This window comes from Somniosus microcephalus, chromosome 23 (genome assembly GCF_052327205.1).
Source record: "Somniosus microcephalus isolate GS21.2 chromosome 23, FLI_Smic_1.0, whole genome shotgun sequence".
NCBI classification, from domain to species: Eukaryota; Metazoa; Chordata; class Chondrichthyes; order Squaliformes; family Somniosidae; genus Somniosus; species Somniosus microcephalus.
The window spans coordinates 26,323,329-26,340,434 of record NC_141009.1 but is presented as its reverse complement, the minus strand read 5'-3'; the positions used below and the strand labels follow the sequence as shown (position 1 = coordinate 26,340,434).

The following is a 17,106-nucleotide window of genomic DNA, read 5'->3' as shown; positions in this document are numbered from 1 at the left end:
TTCTTTAAATGCTTGCCATTGCTTGTCTACCGTCATATCTTTTAATGTAGTTTCCCAATCTACCTTAGCCAACTCACCCCTCATACCTACGTAGTTTGCTTTGTTTAGATTTAAGACTCTAGTTTCAGACTTAACTAAATAATTTTCAAACTCAATATAAAATTCTATCATATTATGGTCACTCTTCCCTAAAGGCCCCTTTACAACAAGGCTATTAATTAACCCTTTCTCATTGCACAATACTAGATCTAAAATAGCCTGTTTCCTAGTTGGTTCCTCAACATACTGATCCAGAACACTATCTTGTATACATTCCATGAATTTGTCCTCCACACTATTACTGCAAATTTGGTTTGTCCAGTCTATATGTAGATTAAAGTCCCCCATGATTACTGTATTACCCTTGTTACATGCACCTCTAATTTCCTGATTTATACTCTGCCCGACATTACAACTACTGTTTGGGGGCCTATAAACAACTCCCACCAATGTTTTCTGCCCCTTGCTGTTTCTTAGTTCCACCCAAACTGATTCTACTTCTTGATTTTCGGAGCGAAGATCCTTTCTCTCTACTATCTTTATCCCATCCTTTATTATCAGGGCTGCCCCTCCTCCTTTTCCATTTTGCCTATCTCTTCTAAAAGTCAAGTATCCTGGAATATTTAGTTCCCAACCTTAGTCACTTTGCAACCCTGTCTCGTAATGGCTATTAGATCAAACCTGTTAATTTCTATCTCCGCTATTAATTCATCTATTTTGTTGCGAGTGTTTCGCGCATTCATATATAATGCCTTTAGCTTTGACTTTTTTCAATTTTTCCCTGATGTCACCTTAGTCACTTTAAAAAAAAAATTGTTTGTGGGATGTGGGCGTCGCTGGCAAGGCCAGCATTTATTGCCCATCCCTAATTGCCCTCGAGAAGGTGGTGGTGAGCCGCCTTCTTGAACCGCTGCAGTCTGTCTGATGAAGGTACTCCCACAGTGCTGTTAGGTAGGGAGTTCCAGGATTTTGACCCAGGAACTCCCTATTACCTTTGTTACTCTCTCTGTCCCTTCCTGACACACGCTGCTTATTTTTACCCAAAACTCTGCTCTGCTCTAGAGCCTTGACATTTCTCTTGCTGCTTTTAAATTTACTCTTTCCTGAATCCTCCCACTCCCCCTTCATTAGTTTAAAGCAATATCTACTGCCCTAGTTATTCAATTCATCAGGACACTGGTTCCAGCCCAGTTTAAGTGGAGCCCGTCCCAACAGAACAACTCCCTCTTTCCCTAGTACTGGTGCCAGTGCCCCATGAAGTGAAACCCCTGCCTCCCACACCACTCTCTGAGACACGCATTTATCCACCTAATCTGCTTATCCCTAAGCTAATTGGTGCGTGGCTCAGGTAACAATCCAGAGATTATTACCTTTGAGGTTCTGCTTTTTAATTTGGACCCCAACTCCTGAAACACTCTCAGCAGAGCCTCAAAGAAGCAGATAGGTTTATTAACATGCTCCATCATAGAAAGTAATGAGGCAGGTTCACATGCATAATTCCTCCCACGGAGACTTCAGATCTCATTCAGGTCATCAAGGCAATAGATAGACAGCTGAAACTAGTTATCCCCACAGGGCGAGACCCAGGTCTCTTATGTGTCTTCTAGTGTGTGGATCTTGTGTGGCATTGGCAGAGAGCTGGGAACAGACAGCCTTTCTGCACTCAGGTTCAGGAACGTGGAACAATTTCCAACATGGAGGTTGGAACCTAAAATGGGGAAAACCTCATCACAGAAGGCAAGCATTAATTTCAATCAAGGCTTGGGTTAAAACATAACACTCGAGATGCAAGTTCAGTGTCCTGTTAAAACAACTATGCCAAATTTTGCTGCAGGTTCTACTTTCAACTCAAGTGTACTAATGCTGATTAGGATGTTTGAGTGATGGGTAATGCATCAGGACAGGTACTATGGCATTAAAAAGGTCACCCTTGAGTTCTCATAATAGCATAGCATAAGGGTGTCCATTGCGTTTAGTCTTTGTGGCTCACATAGGTGCATATGCACGCATAGTCTAAAATCCATGCTCTGATTAATATACATAAATCTCAGATTACTGATACTGATCGATCTTAGCGTTCTGATTAAGGATTAAGCCACTAATGAGGCAAAAGTGCCAACAACAGCTCTTTCCGAACATTCAAGCCCACAAAAATCAAACAGAACAACCAGCAAAGAAGAAATTTAAGTGCAAATAGATCCAAGTTACCTGGGCTTCAAGGGCTGAATTGCCAGTGGCTCATGGGCTGCAATTTGGACACCCCTAACCTATTAAATAAGGGCACCAAGCAATGTAGCACTAATCCACACAAACTAGAAGGTCCCTGGTTTAAGAATTGAAATCATTCATTCCAAAAGATTGCCCAGTTCCAAATCCTATCAGGAAAAAAATGTCCACTGCAAGCTAGACAGCCACAAAATAGAGCAATGAGGTCTTCTAAAAAATGGAATCTTGCAAGAATGTTTATATTCCATTTCTTGTACCATATGTTTGACTTTGGCAAGCTCCTGTTGCTGAAATCCATCCAGTTCATCCTGCTCATCTCGTTTCTGGAACAGATTCAAACTGTGATCCTTCATCTGCTTCAGCTGATTCTCAAACATTGTTTTTTCCTAAGAAATGTAATTAGTGAAAAGGAAAGACTATTAAAATTTACAAACGCTTTTTTCTTTACACTATTATATCGCAAAAATCAATGCCGTCAAGCCATCATGAATACCATTTTTCATAAGGTCTCTGTATAGATCATAGACACCTAGCTAGGTGTGTGTTTAAAAGGATGTAACACAATTGGGAAATTCAGATGATCTTGTGATTTATAAAATATATCTGAAAGACAATCTGTGCTACAGGCTTGGCAAAATACTCCCATCATGGATGTGTATGTATATGTGTGCGTAATATATAAAATATTATGTGTGTATATATATATATAAAAAAAAGATATTAAAAATCGTGCGCTTCCTGTCAACGTTTTCCATTATAAACATGGCCATAGAAATCTAGAATGGAAACTGCCTATGTAAAGATGTCGCCGTGTAACTACATGCTGCTCCCAGTGGAAATGCTGTAGCGCCATCACTGGCAGGATGGTGCTACAGGGTACATTGGTGTAATGGTTATGTTACTGGACTAGTAATCCAGAGAATGGTTCGTTCACATCCCACCATGGCAGTTTGAGAATTTATGAATTAAATTTTTTTTAAATGTGGAAATAAAAAGCTAGTATTAGTAAAAGTGAGCATGCAGTTGTCAAATTGTTGTAAAAACCCAGTTGGTTCATTGATGTCCTTCAGGGAAGGAAACCTGCCATCCTTATCCGGTCTGGCCTATATGTTACTTCAGTCCCACACCACGGTTGACTCTCAACTGCCCTGTGAAGTGGCCGAGCAAGCCATTAAGTTGCATCAAACCCCTACAAAGAAAGTGGTCCACGACCATCTCAGGGCAACTAGGGATGGGCAATAAATGCTGGCCTTGCCAGCGAGGCCCACATCGCGAGAATGAACAAACAAAAAATTACAGCATGACAAATAAACAGTTTCCACTGTAAATGTGACCATACAAATTTATAAATGGCATATTAAAATGAGAACAAAATGTATGATTTTAAAGTGGTAGATGAATTGTACCCGTGTACCCTAGTCCAAATACATAAAGAATACATTTGGTCTGAACTTCCTGTGTGCAATGCCATGAGAGAACAACGAATATATGAAAAATGGAGTGAACCCAATTGGTTCATTATCTTTCCGAATGCCAGTGAGTTGCATGGAGTTTATATCATATGACAGGAGTGATCCAGGCTTTGCAAGAAATACAGATATAGGATGTCTCCAATGGCTCAGTGATTGTGCATTGTGCTATTCAACTATTCAGAAAAGGTGGTCCTAGTTTTAGTGCTTGGTCTCCGCCACAAACTCGTTCCCTAGCCACTGACTCCATCCCTCTCCCCAACATCTGACTGAGGCTGAACCACACTGTTCGCAACCTTAGTGTCATATTTGAGCCTGAAATGAGCTTCCGACAACATATCCGCATCAAAACGAAGACCGCCTATTTCCACCTCCGTAACATCGCCCATCTCCGCCCTTGCCTCAGCTCATCCGCTGCTGAAACCCTCATCCATGCCTTTGTTACCTCTAGACTTGACTATTCCAACACACTCCTGGCTGGCCTCCCACATTCCACCCTACGTAAACTTGAGGTCATCCAAAGCTCAGCTGCCCATGTCCTAACTTGCACCAAGTCCCGTTCACCCATCACCCCTGTGCTCGCTGACCTACATTGGCTCCCGGTTAAGCAACGCCTCAATTTCAAAATTCTCATCCTTGTTTTCAAATCCCTCCATGGCCTCGCTCTCCCTATCTCTAATCTCCTTCAGCCAACAACCACCCCGCCGAGATACCCGAGTTCCTCTAATTCTGCCCTTTTGAGCATCCCTGATTATAATCGCTCAACCATTGATGGCCGTGCCTTCTGTTACCTGGGCCCTAATTCCCTGCCTAAACCTCTCTGCCTCGCTACCTCTCTTTCCTCCGCGCCTTAAAACCTACCTCTTTGACCAAGCTTCTGGTCACCTGCCCTAATTTCTCCTTATGTGGTTTGGTGTCAAATTTTTTGTTTTATAATACTCCTGTGAAGCATCTTGGGACGTTTTACTACGTTAAAGGCGCCATATAAATACAAGTTGTTGTTCTCTAAGTTGTTAGCTGATCTCAGCTGGGTCAGCGGTGGGAGCACGACAGTTGGCCTCCTCGAGAGAGGAAAATTAACCAGGACTCTTGCTCCTGATCAATATCCAATGACACCTGTTAGAAAATTTGTGTGAGTGTACTTCAAGAGAGGACAGGCTCAAATGTGATTCCTCCAGGGTAAAACTGCCTGTTAACACTCACTGTCTAGGTTCATGTTTGAAGAATGGCCACCTGGAGGAGGTATCACATAACTGTTGGCATCTGTGGATGTGCACCCCAGAACAAGGTCCCCCAGCACCGCCAGGAAAAATGGTGAGAAAAAAAAATAGCACACACAATGATATTGCATTAAGTGATGCAAAGTGTTGCTGGGATTTTTTTTTAGCAAAAGCAAACTGACCAAGTAAATAAAGATCACGCTGACAACTCAGAGGGCTCAGGTCGGAGTTCCGAGACTCGTATACACTTGAATTAGAGGGCAGATGCCTACTGCATGTTCATCAGGACTGTATAATGGTTCTCTCCTACCTCATCTTATTGCACATTGTATTACCTGTTAGCAAACAAAATCACAAAGTCCTCCTGTCACTCCATCGCCTGAAAGTGACATGTGAAATGAGCTCCTCAGCAACCTGTTCTAACCTATCTTCCTTCTCTAAATATGCCTCACAAAATACCTGCACAGGTGACAGAAGGGAGGCAGGGCCAGTTACAGGTTCATCTTGGACTTAGCTTCCAGAAGACAAGGGCCACCTCATTCCAAAGAGGCTTCATTTGACCCACAGCAGCTGGCCATTTCATACACTCCTGCCATTCAGACATCATCTAGGAATGTTAGTAGCTCACATGTCACAAACTAACACCAAAGGGAAGCACATGATCAGAAATAATTGTGTATGCAGGCATTGTCCTTGGCAAGGTTAGGAAGTGGCTTTGATGAGATGGCTTGAATGCAAGCTGTGTGTGTTTAAGTCCAAGAGAAGGATGTGTAGATGGCGGCATCTTTGTGGTGCGAAGGGGTAAGACTTAAACTATACTGCTGAAGCATTGGTCAAATGTGGTCAAGTGAGGGTCTAATAATACAAGATTGGCTTGAATGTGTCTTGCAGGGATCAATGGATTGTCCTCTGAATCCCCTTCCACTCCTCAGGCTGATCCCCCTGCTGCCTTTGGATGCTTTTTTCCCTCCAGGGTCTTCAGAGGAGGCCGGTTTGTAAGGCAAAGTTGTGTAGCATGCAGCTACACAGCTCTTCAAGACCATGGCTAGACTGTACTGCAGATCGATCCTTGCACCTTAAATGTGCCTTCAAAATTGCAATGGTGTACTCTATGGTGACTCTGGTGGCAGAATTGACCTCATTATATCAGTGCTAGCTGTTGTCATGGGAAGGCACACAAGTATAAGAAGTCATTGCTGAAACATAGGGGTTGCTAGATGGAAAAAAATACCACAGTCTATCTAATTTGCCTTCTATCATCCTGGTAGTCGTAGGATAAAACAATAATGGAGGTAATAAATAAAAGAAGGTTGGCACAGTAGAATGCCTTAAAATGAAGGCATTATGACAGCTATCAGGAAAGCAAGCATGCATGATGTGATACTGCTGTGTGTAGACAAGCTGGGCATTAAACAAGTGGAATTCTTTCCTGTTGACATTGGTAAAGGCATTGAAGAAGGGAGCACATATGACCACATGGTTGCAATCTAGGACTCCTTCAACCTTGGGGAGTCCTGTCACGGTGAAGCTGCGATGCCGTCATATCGTTAATCCTCCCTCATCCAATTCCACCAAAAATAGATTACCCATCATTCGTCTAATCATTGTTTGCCGAGTACAAAATGGCTGCCAGAAAATCGTGGAGAGCATGAACACCATTTCCTGACTGGTGCTTACAGCAGACTAGGTTCTGGCCCAGGGTGTATAATCAGAAAATCAAACAATTAAATATCACCATTCTTATTTCTCTTCAACCAGCCAGTTTATCATTTTCATTTAATTGAGCAGTTCATAATAATAGGCAATACCAAAAAAGCTTTGTAAAAATGCACTACCTTTTCAAGAATTGAAACTTTCACCATCCAGTCCTGAAAATAAAAATGACAATTATTTTTTTCCTTTTCCAAATTACAATTTCAAAACAAATTACTTATGGACTTAAAATTAATGCACATAAATTAACAAGATATTTAGGGAATCTATAAGTTGGGTCCCTTGACTGATCTATATGGCATACATTTATTTCTTGGACAGTCATGGTGGCACAGTGCATTGGTATCCTGAAGCACTGTGCAATGAACTGGGGCAGGGTATATATACACGTTCCCAATTTTAGCAGCTCCATCCAATGGAAAGAAGCTTTCCATAAAAAATGAAAAAATACACTATTAACTGTGCCATTCATGTGTGCTTCTTATTGCAAAGCTCAAAGCTTAAAGGGATCAAGGGATATGGAGAGAAGGCAGGAACAGCCATGATCTCATTGAATGGCGGAGCAGGCTCAAGGGGCCGAATGGCCTACTCCTATCTTCTATGTTTCTATGTAAAGCAGTGGACTGCAGTTTCAGCTGTAGCATGGGGTGCTGCTCTGGGGGAGAAATTAAAGCGAGACATCCCGCTGCTGAAAATGAACTTACTTTAATGGGGCCTATTAAGCCCGCCAAGCGCGTTACCCGGCCCAATTAAATTAAATTATGAAAAAAAGAGATTATGGAACAGTTCCTGCAGATCGGAGGGTGGCAAATGTAACTCCATTATTTAAAAAAGGAGGGAGAGAGAAAACAGGGAACTACAGACCGGTTAGCCTAACATCAGTCATAGGGAAAATGCTAGAGTCTATTATAAAAGATGTGATAACAGGACACTTAGAAAATATCAACGGGATTAGACAAAGTCAACATGGATTTATGAAAGGGAAATCGTGTTTGACAAACCTACTGGAGTCTTTTGAGGATGTAACTGGTAGGATAAGGGAGAACCAGGGGATGTGGTGTATTTGGATTTTCAGAAGGCCTTTGATAAAGTTCCACATAAGAGGTTAGTGTGCAAAATTAAAGCACATGGAATTGGGGGTAATATACTGACATGGATTGAAAATTGGTTAACAGACAGGAAACAGAGAGTAAGAATAAATGGGTCTTTTTCGGGATGGCAGGCGGTGACTAGTGGGGTACCGCAGTGATCAGTACTTGGGCCCCAGCTACTCACAATATATATCAATGATTTGGATAATGGAACCAAATGTAATATTTCCAAGTTTGTTGACGACACGAAACTAGGTGGGATTGTGAGTTGTGAGGAGGATGCAAAGAGGCTTCAAAGCGATTTAGACAAGTTGAGTGAGTGGGCAAATACATGGCAGATGCAGTATAACGTGGATAAATGTGAAGTTATCCACTTCGGTAGGAAAAACAGAAAGGCAGAGTATTATTTAAATGGTGATAGATTGAGAAATTATGATATACAAAAGGACCTGGGTGTCCTTGTACAGTCACTGAAAGCAAACATGCAGGTGCAGCAAGCAATTAGGAAGGCAAATGGTATGTTGGCGTTCACTGCAAGAGGCTTTGAGTACAGGAGCAAGGATGTCTTACTAGTTATACAGGGCCTTGGTGAGACCACACCTGGAGTAGTGTGTGCAGTTTTGGTCTCCTTACCCAGGAAAGGATATACTTGCCATAGAGGGAGTGCAGCGAAGGTTCACCAGACTGATTCCTGGGATGGCAGGACTGTCGTATGAGGAGAGATTGGGTCGACTAGGCCTGTATTCACGAGAGTTTAGAAGAATGAGAGGGGATCTCATTGAAATGTATAAAATTCTGACAGGGCTAGACAGACTGGATGCAGGGAGGATGTTTCCCCTGGCTGGGGGGGGTCAAGAACAAGGGGTCACAGTCTCAGGATACAGGGTAGGACATTTAGGACTGAAACAAGAAATGTCTTCCTGTGGAAACCTGTGGAATTCTCTACCACAGTAGGCTGTGGAGGCCAAGTCACTGAATATATTTAAGGAGGAGATAGATAGATTTCTAGACGCAAAAGGCATCAAGGGGTATGGGGAGAGAGCGGGAATAGGGTATTGAGATAGAGGATCAGCCATGATCATATTGAATGGCGGAGCAGGTTCGAATAGCCTACTCCTGCTCCTATTTTTCTATGTTTCTATGTTTCTACATCAATTAATAAAAAATAAATCCCTTTTGTAACTCTTTAGGAAAGCAGAATGTATTTTTCTGGTTCCAAAAAATGAGCAGATTTTATCTGCAAGGAATTCTAGAATGATTTTAAAAGCTGCAATTATCATCTATCATACATGCCATGTTGCACAGCTACTTCAGACTAAATTTTAGTTGTAGCATAGCATAATGTTAACTTGATTCTGCAATATTGGCATAGGTTACCTGATCCTTCTTTTCCAAGGCTAGTGCCATTCCCTCTGCCATCTTTGCTCTGTTGGCTTGATATGCCTCATTCTGCTCTTGAAGTTTCCTCATTGAGGCTGATTAAAATTTGAAATACAAAATATTACTGCCTTGCAGTAAATGGAACTGCACTAAGCATCTAACTATAATGTCCTTTCATTAATTTATCAATACACTTTCTATTCTAAAATTAATATATTTTGGTTCTTTTGGAAAAGTCTTTTGCAAATGTTCTTCCGTAGTTTTCTACAATGGAATCATATTGTTAACCATGTCTTGGAAGACACCAGTAGCAAATAAAATAATTAAGAAAGGTTTCTGGCTTTAATTATTTTTTACATGTAATTAATGAGAGAAAGAAATGAATTACCATCTGAAAAAGTCAATGAAATTGAACGACTAATATAGAAACAATAAAATCAAAGTACGTACAATCCTGATGTTTTTCTAATGCAATTTCAAGCTTCTCTTTTGTCTTCTGCAAATTTCGCAGTTGCTCAGCATAATCTTGTGTTAGGGGAAGAGGGGACGCAGGCCAGGAGTTCAAAACAGGCAAAAAAGAAAACAGGATAATCATGAGTGAAGGATGTAAATGATTTTCCCCAACAGAAAATCATTACTGTTAAGGAGAACATGTGTTGCTGGCTTCCCCTTAACATGTTAATGGTAAACAGAAAGATCTACTCTGGGACTAACAAACATAGCATATTAGGGGAAGTAAATGTTAGAATATATGCTGGAGCCTGTTGAGTTTAAAGACTGAATCGGTTTGAAACATCTGTTTGAACTACTGGAAGAATCACATTGACTGTAATCCATGTGGAACATCTTTCTTCAGTCTTTTCAACCAGTTGTCATCATTTGAACTTGTAATATTGAACTTTCAGAAAACATGCTAAATTTCACATGGATTTAATCTGTGCTCACATACCATGTCCCCACCGGAGGTTTCTCACAGCTATGAACAGTTTAAAAACCAACAAAAACATCGCACCAACCACCTCACTGAATCTATTAAAGAAACATTGAATGAAACAGTACTTGGGAAAAAGTATTTCAGTAAAGCCAAAAGTGTGAAGACAAACCCACTTCTTAAATTAAATCTGTCAGCATTAAACATTAGCAGCTTTATCTTAATACAATGTCAAACTTAGTTATTGGATTCACTGTACTCTGCGCAGAAAACAAAACTGATGTTTATCAAACATTACTGTTAATTAATTAGGTTTGGATACAAACCACATACAACTCAATCATTCAATTTGCCCATTTGATTAGGATCTTTCATAACTGCAATTTAGCAATAAACAGTTTCACTTATATGTAGACTTGAGGTTAAGGGGTGACCTGATAGAGGTCTCCAAGCTCATCAGGGTTGTAAGATAAATAATGACAGATGTTTGCACTGGTTGGTGAGGCAGTAATGGAAGAGCACAAATTCAAGATAATTACAAAAAGCATTAAAGGGCATGTTACTAAAATATTCTTCACAGAGGGTGGTTAGAATGTGAAATTCACTGCCACAAACTATTGTTGAAACCCCAGTCAATACATTTTTTTTTTTATTAGGAAAGTTGCTCAAAAAATAGGAATATTAAAGTGTACAAGGATCAAGCAGGAGTGTGTTTTTTCCACTAGGCCCGAGAAGATTAAAAGGGTGACCTGATCAAGATTATGAAAGGTTATCATAAGGCAAGTAATGTTAGTTTGTTTCCACTGGTTGCTGAGATGGTAACAAGGAGGGCACAAATTTAAAATAACCACAAAGAATTAAAGGCAAGGTTAGAAAACCTTCCATAGACAGGGTGATTAGAATGTGGAATTCTCTGCTACAAACCATTGTTAAAGCAGAGTCAATAAATTCTTTTAAAAAGAGAAATATTATAGTTATATACGTAAAAGAGAAATATTAAAGGACATGGGGAGTGAGGAGAGTGGGATTAGGTTGACGGTTTAAGTGGAGAAAACCACAGGCACGGGTTTGATGGCCTGTTCCTGTACTGTAATATTCAATAACGCTTTGTACAAAAAAAATGTAGCCTCAAAAGAACTTTCTGATTAAAAGGCTCAATTGAAACAAAATAGGCAGGGGAGGGAGATGTATGTTTTATCAACAATCACTTCTGTCTATGATAAAAAGCAATAAGAATATACTACATCCAAGAAAATGACAATTTTGACATCAATTTTTTAAAGCTGTAAAATTGTGACTAAGGCCTAGAAATTGGGTTGGGGCGCCAAAGTGGCACAAAAGTCGCTGGAGCGATTGGAGTGATACCGATCGCCAGAAATTCAGTTTCAGTGCCCCTCGAGGGAGACGGGGCGAGGCTCGAGACGCTCCGCGTCCCTTTTAGGGCGCTGAAACTGATTATCGCAGCGCAACGTGTCGCAGCGGCACGCTGCGGTACTGCAGGCCTTCCTCCCACTGTTAAGGGGGAGGTGCCTGCAACAGCGCGATCCCCGATCGCGAGTGCCGGCAAATGAGCCCGGCACCAAGGAGAAGTGCCGGGCTCTCGGGAAACAGCCAGCAATGCCGCGGGGGGGGGGGGGGTTAGGAGGCCGGGGACGGAGGTGCTGGCAAGCGGCCGCTGAAAAAGCAGCCGCCCCGCACCTCCACCTTAACTTGCGCCGCTGCCGGCACAGTAAGGCCCCGTGAAACGGGCGCGGGTAGCGAGCAGCGCAACTGCGGCGTTCGCTACCAAATATCGCGAACGGGGCACTGCGCACACCGATGACGTCATCGGTGGCGGCGCAGCGCAAATGCCTAATGCCACCATTAGCGCCCCTACTGAATATCGCCAGAGACGCAGCCAGTGGCGCTACAGCCACTGACTGCCTCTTTAGGCGCTAACAGGTGGCGCTACTCACCCAATTTCTCCCTATAGTTGTTAAGGGGTTAATATTAAACACTATTTTAACCTACATACTAGAGGTGTGGTTTGAAAACTACAAATAGTACACAATCTACAATCTTTTGTGTTTAGTATCCCAAGTACGCTCTGTATCACAGCAACATGCAGAGAGATTTACCACATAGCCTATAGTAGCTGCTTGGTGGCTGGTTTCCACTTTTTGGTTAAGCTCTAAATTCTGTCCCCAGTCTCCAAGGAGTGCTTACCACCTCAGTCAAGAGAGTAATCCCCTTCTAAATTTGCCACTCTAGGGCTACTAGACTGACTAGGAGGCATGCAATATCAAACAGGGATGATTCTTTCCTACATTCCCCCTCGCCCTCGCCATGAGGAAGCACCTGACCTCTACTAGGCAATCCTACCCCCCTCTCCCCAGCAACGGATGACCAAAAAATTGATTAAAAAGGGAGAAAATAGAATGAGCGTAAATTAGTACGAAATATAAAAACAAATTGTAAGAGCTTCTACAAGTATGTAAAAAGGAAGAGAGAGTAGCAAAAGCAAGCATTCGTCCCTTAGAGGCTGAGACAGGAGAAATTATATGGGGAGCAAGGAAATGGCTTTAAACAAATATTTTGTATCTGTCTTCACAGAAGACACAAAAAGTATACCAAAAATAGTGGGGAACCAAGGGGCTAATGAGAGTGAGGAATGTGAAGTCATTCATACCAGTAGAGAAAAAGTAGTTGAGAAACTAATGGGACTAAAAGCCGACAAATCCCCTGGACCTGATGGCCTACATCCTAGGGTTCTAAAAGAGGTGGCTACAGAGATAGTGGATGCATTGATTGTGATCTTCCAAAATTCCCTAGATTCAGGAACGGTCCCAGCAGATTGGAAGGTAGCAAATGTAATCCCGCTATTCAAGAAAGGAAGGGGAGAGAAAACAGGGAACTACAGGCTAGTTAGCCTGACATCAGTCGTCGGGAAAATACTGGAATCCATTATTAAGGAAGTAGTAACAGGGCACTTAGAAAATCATATTAGAGAGTCAACATGGTTTTATGAAAGGGAAATCGTGTTGAGTTTTTTGAGGATGTAACTAACAGGGTAGATAAAGGGGAACCAGTGGATGTAGTATATTTGGATTTCCAAAAGGCATTCGATAAGGTGCCACAAAAAAGGTTGTTACGCAAGATAAGGGCACATGCGGTTAGGGGTAATATATTAGCATGGATAGAGGATTGGTTAACAGACAGAAAACAGAGAGTAGGGATAAACGGGTCATTTTGATACAAACATAGTGAGAGGGGAAGTATTAAGGGGTTTAGCAGCTTTAAAAGTGGATAAATCTCCAGGCCCGGATGAAATGTATCCCAGGCTGTTAAGCGAAGCAAACGAGGGAATAGCAGAGGCCCTGACCATCATTTTTCAATCCTCTCTGGCTTCAGGTGTGGTGACAGAGGACTGCTAATGTGGTACCCTTGTTTAAAAAGGGAGAAAAGGATAGACCGAGTAATTACAGGCCAGTCAGCCTAACCTCGGTGGTGGGAAAATTATTGGAAAGAATTCTGAAGGACAGGATAAATCTTCATTTAGAAAGACACGGATTAATCAAGGATAGTCAGCACGGATTTGTTAAGGGAAGGTCGTGTCTGACAAACTTGATTGAATTTTGTGAGGAGGTAACGAGAGTAGATGAGGGTAGTGCGTTTGATGTAGTATGTATGGACTTTAGCAAGGCTTTTGATAAGGTTCCACATGGCAGACTGGTCACGAAGTTAAAAGCCCATGGGATCCAGGGCAAAGTGTCAAGTTGGATTCAAAACTGGCTCAGAGACAGGAAGCAGAGGGTAATGGTTGATGGGTGTTTTTGAGACTGGAAGGCTGTTTCCAGTGGGGTTCTGCAGGGCTCAGTACTAGGACCCTTGCTTTTTGTGGTATATACAGTATCAATGATCTAGACTTGAATATAGGGGGTATGATTAAGAAGTTTGCAGATGATACTAAAATCGGCTGTGTGGTTGATGCTGAAGAAGGAAGCTGTAGACTGCAGGAAGATATCAATAAATTGGTCAGGTGGGCAGAACAGTGGCAAATGGAATTTAATCTGGAGAAGTGTGAGGTAATGCATTTGGGGAGGGCTAACAAGGAAAGGGAGTATACATTAAATGATAGGACACTGAGTAGTGTAGAGGAACAAAGGGACCTTGGAGTGCATGTCCACAGATCCCTGAAGGTAGCAGGCCAGGTAGATAAGGTGGTTAAGAAGGCATACGGAATGCTTGCCTTTATTAGCCGTGGCACAGAATACAAGAGCAGGGAGGTTATGCTTCAACTGTATAAAACACTAGTTAGGCCTCAGCTAGAGTACTGCGTGCAGTTCTGGTCACCACATTACAGGAAAGATGTAATTGCACTACAGAGGGTACAGTGGAGATTTACAAAGATGTTGCCGGGAGTAGAGAATCTTAGCTATGAGGAAAGACTGGATTGACTGGGTCTGTCTTCCTTGGAACAGAGGAGGCTGAGGGAAGACCTTATGGAGGTGTATAAAATTATGAGGGACATAGATAAAGTGGATAGAAAGGACCTATTTCCCTTAGCAGAGGGGTCAAAAACCAGGGGGCACAGATTTAAAGTAATTGGTGGAAGGTTTAGAGGGGATTTGAGGGGAAATTTCTTTAGCCAGAGGATTGTGGGGGTCTGGAACTCACTGCTTGAAAGGGTGGCAGAGGCAGGAACCCTAACCACATTTAAAAAGTACTTGGATGTGCACTTGGGATGCTGTAACCTGCAGGATTACGGACCTGGAGCTGGGAAGCAGGATTAGGCTGGACAGCTCTTTGTTGACTGGCACGGACATGATGGGCCAAAATGGCCTCCTTCCGTGCTGTAACTTTCTATGATTCTATGATTTTGTTCAGATTGGTAGGGTTCAGTGTCGCATTTTCAGATAGTGGGGTGCCGCAAGGATCAGTGCTTGGGCCTCAGCTACTTACAATCTATATTAATGACTTAGATGAAGGGACCCAGTGCAATGTATCCAAATTTGCTGACGATACAAAGCTAGGTGGAAAAGTAAGCTGTGAGGAGGACACAAAGAGCCTGCAAAGGGATATAGACAGGGACTGGGTACTGAATTTGGATGATCAGCCATGATCACATTGAATGGCGGAGCAGGCTCAAGGGGCCGAATGGCCTACTCCTGCTCCTATCTTCTATGTATCTATGTTAAGTGAGTGGGCAATAAGGTGGCAGATGGAGTATAATATGGGGAAATGTGAGGTTATTCACTTTCGTGGGAAGAATAGAAAAACAGAATATTTTTGAAATGGTGAGAAACTATTAAATGTTGGTGTTCAGAGATTTGGGTGTCCTAGTACACGAAACACAGATAATTAGCATACAGATACAGCAAGCAATTAGGAAGGCTAATGGCCTGTTGGCCTTTATTGCTAGAGGTTTGGAGTACAAGAGTAAGGAAGTGTTGCTACAATTGTACAGGGCTTTGGTGAGACCACACCTGGAGTACTGTGCACAGTTTTGGTCTCCTTATCCAAGGAAGGATATACTTGCCTTAGAGGCGGTGCAACGAAGGTTTACTAGATTGATTCCTGGGATGAGAGGGTTGTCCTATGAGGAGAGATCGAGTAGATTGGGCCTATACTCTCTGGTGTTTAGAAGAATGAGAGGTGATCTCATTGAAGCATACCCGATTCTGAGGGGGGTTGACAAGATAGATGCTGAGAGATTGTTTCCCCTGGCTGGACAGTCTAGAACTAGGGGGCATAGTCTCAGGATAAGGGGTCAGCCATTTAAGACGGAGGTGAGGAGGAATTTCTTCACTCAGAGGGTTGTGAACTTTGGAATTTGTGGCCCCAAAGGGCTGTGGATGCTCAGTCGTTGAGTATATTCAAGGCTAAGATCAGTAGATTTTGAGACTCTAGAGGAATCAAGGGGTATGGGGATAGGGCAGGAAAGTGGAGTGGAGGTTGAGCCATGATCTTATTGACTGGCGGAGCAGGCTCGAGGGGCCGTATGGCCTACTCCTGCTGCTAATTCTTATGTTCTCTCCCTACAGCAACTTGGTGTGTTCTTCACTAAAACTGCACCAAACACTGGTGTCCCAATCACTGGACAACTCAGAGATCATTTTAAATACAGAAAAAAGTGAAACCTTGTTCAACCAACAATGCGCACAAAACACTTGAACAGAACAAGAGAAGACCAAAAATCTATTTAGCATTTCTACCCTTACTCCTAACTGACGGTGGAATAATATTGCAGCATTCTTCTTGTGACATCATCAAGACTTCAGTTGCGTGGATAGACTGGAGAAGCTGGGGTTGTTCTCCTTGGAGCAGAGAAGATTGAGAGGAGATTTGCTGGAGGTGTTCAAAATCATGAGGGGTCTGGACAGAGTAGATAGAGAGAAACTGTTCCCATTGGCGGAAGAGTCGAGAACCAGAGGACACAGATTTAAGGTGATTGGCAGAAGAACCAAAGGCAACATGAGGAAAAACTTTTTTTACTCAGCGAGTGGTTAGGATCTGGAATGCACTGCCTGAAAGGGTGGTGGAGGCAGACTCAATCACGGCTTTCAAAAGGGAGTTAGATAAGTACCTGAAGGAAAAAAAAATTGCAGGGCTATGGGGAAAGGGCGGGGTTAGCGGGACTAGCTGAAGTGCTCTTGCAGAGAGCTGGCACGGGTTCGACGGGCTGAATGACCATCTTCCGTGCTGTAACCATTCTATGATTCGAAGACGACAATTTTGATCCTGAGCAGAACCAGAAATACACAAGCAGCTTAATGGAAAAGTTAGCACTTCACATCAGTTTCAGAAAATGAACAAAAAACTACCAGTTGCTTCACTGTCACAGCAGTTTGGCAGGGCGTCAGGTCCATGTGAAGAGGAACACTCTGAACACTTTAGAGAGGCGAGAGTTACAAGGCTGCAACCCAATCGAGGGAGTTCAATAATAATACTATAAAGCAGAAACCTAAGTGGTCTGTCAACATCATTTGAACCTTTTAGATTACTGCCTCCAACTTGCTGCTTTGCATTTGTAAACAAATTAAAGCAGTCAGCTAATT

General features: G+C 42.4%; 1 protein-coding gene across 3 annotated transcripts in view; it reads right to left on the bottom strand.

Moving 5' to 3' along the window:
• Positions 1-17,106, bottom strand: part of golga1 (golgin A1) — a 77,053-nt gene that overhangs the window by 44,642 nt on the left and 15,305 nt on the right. For all 3 annotated transcript variants that reach the window (XM_085965643.1, XM_085965644.1, XM_085965645.1), the window contains exons 4-7: positions 9,589-9,663; positions 9,136-9,233; positions 6,790-6,822; positions 2,523-2,651 (exon numbers count right to left, since the gene is read on the bottom strand). In XM_085965643.1, the coding sequence (XP_085821769.1) occupies positions 2,523-2,651; positions 6,790-6,822; positions 9,136-9,233; positions 9,589-9,663 (335 nt within the window). The remainder of the gene's footprint in view (positions 1-2,522; positions 2,652-6,789; positions 6,823-9,135; positions 9,234-9,588; positions 9,664-17,106) is intronic.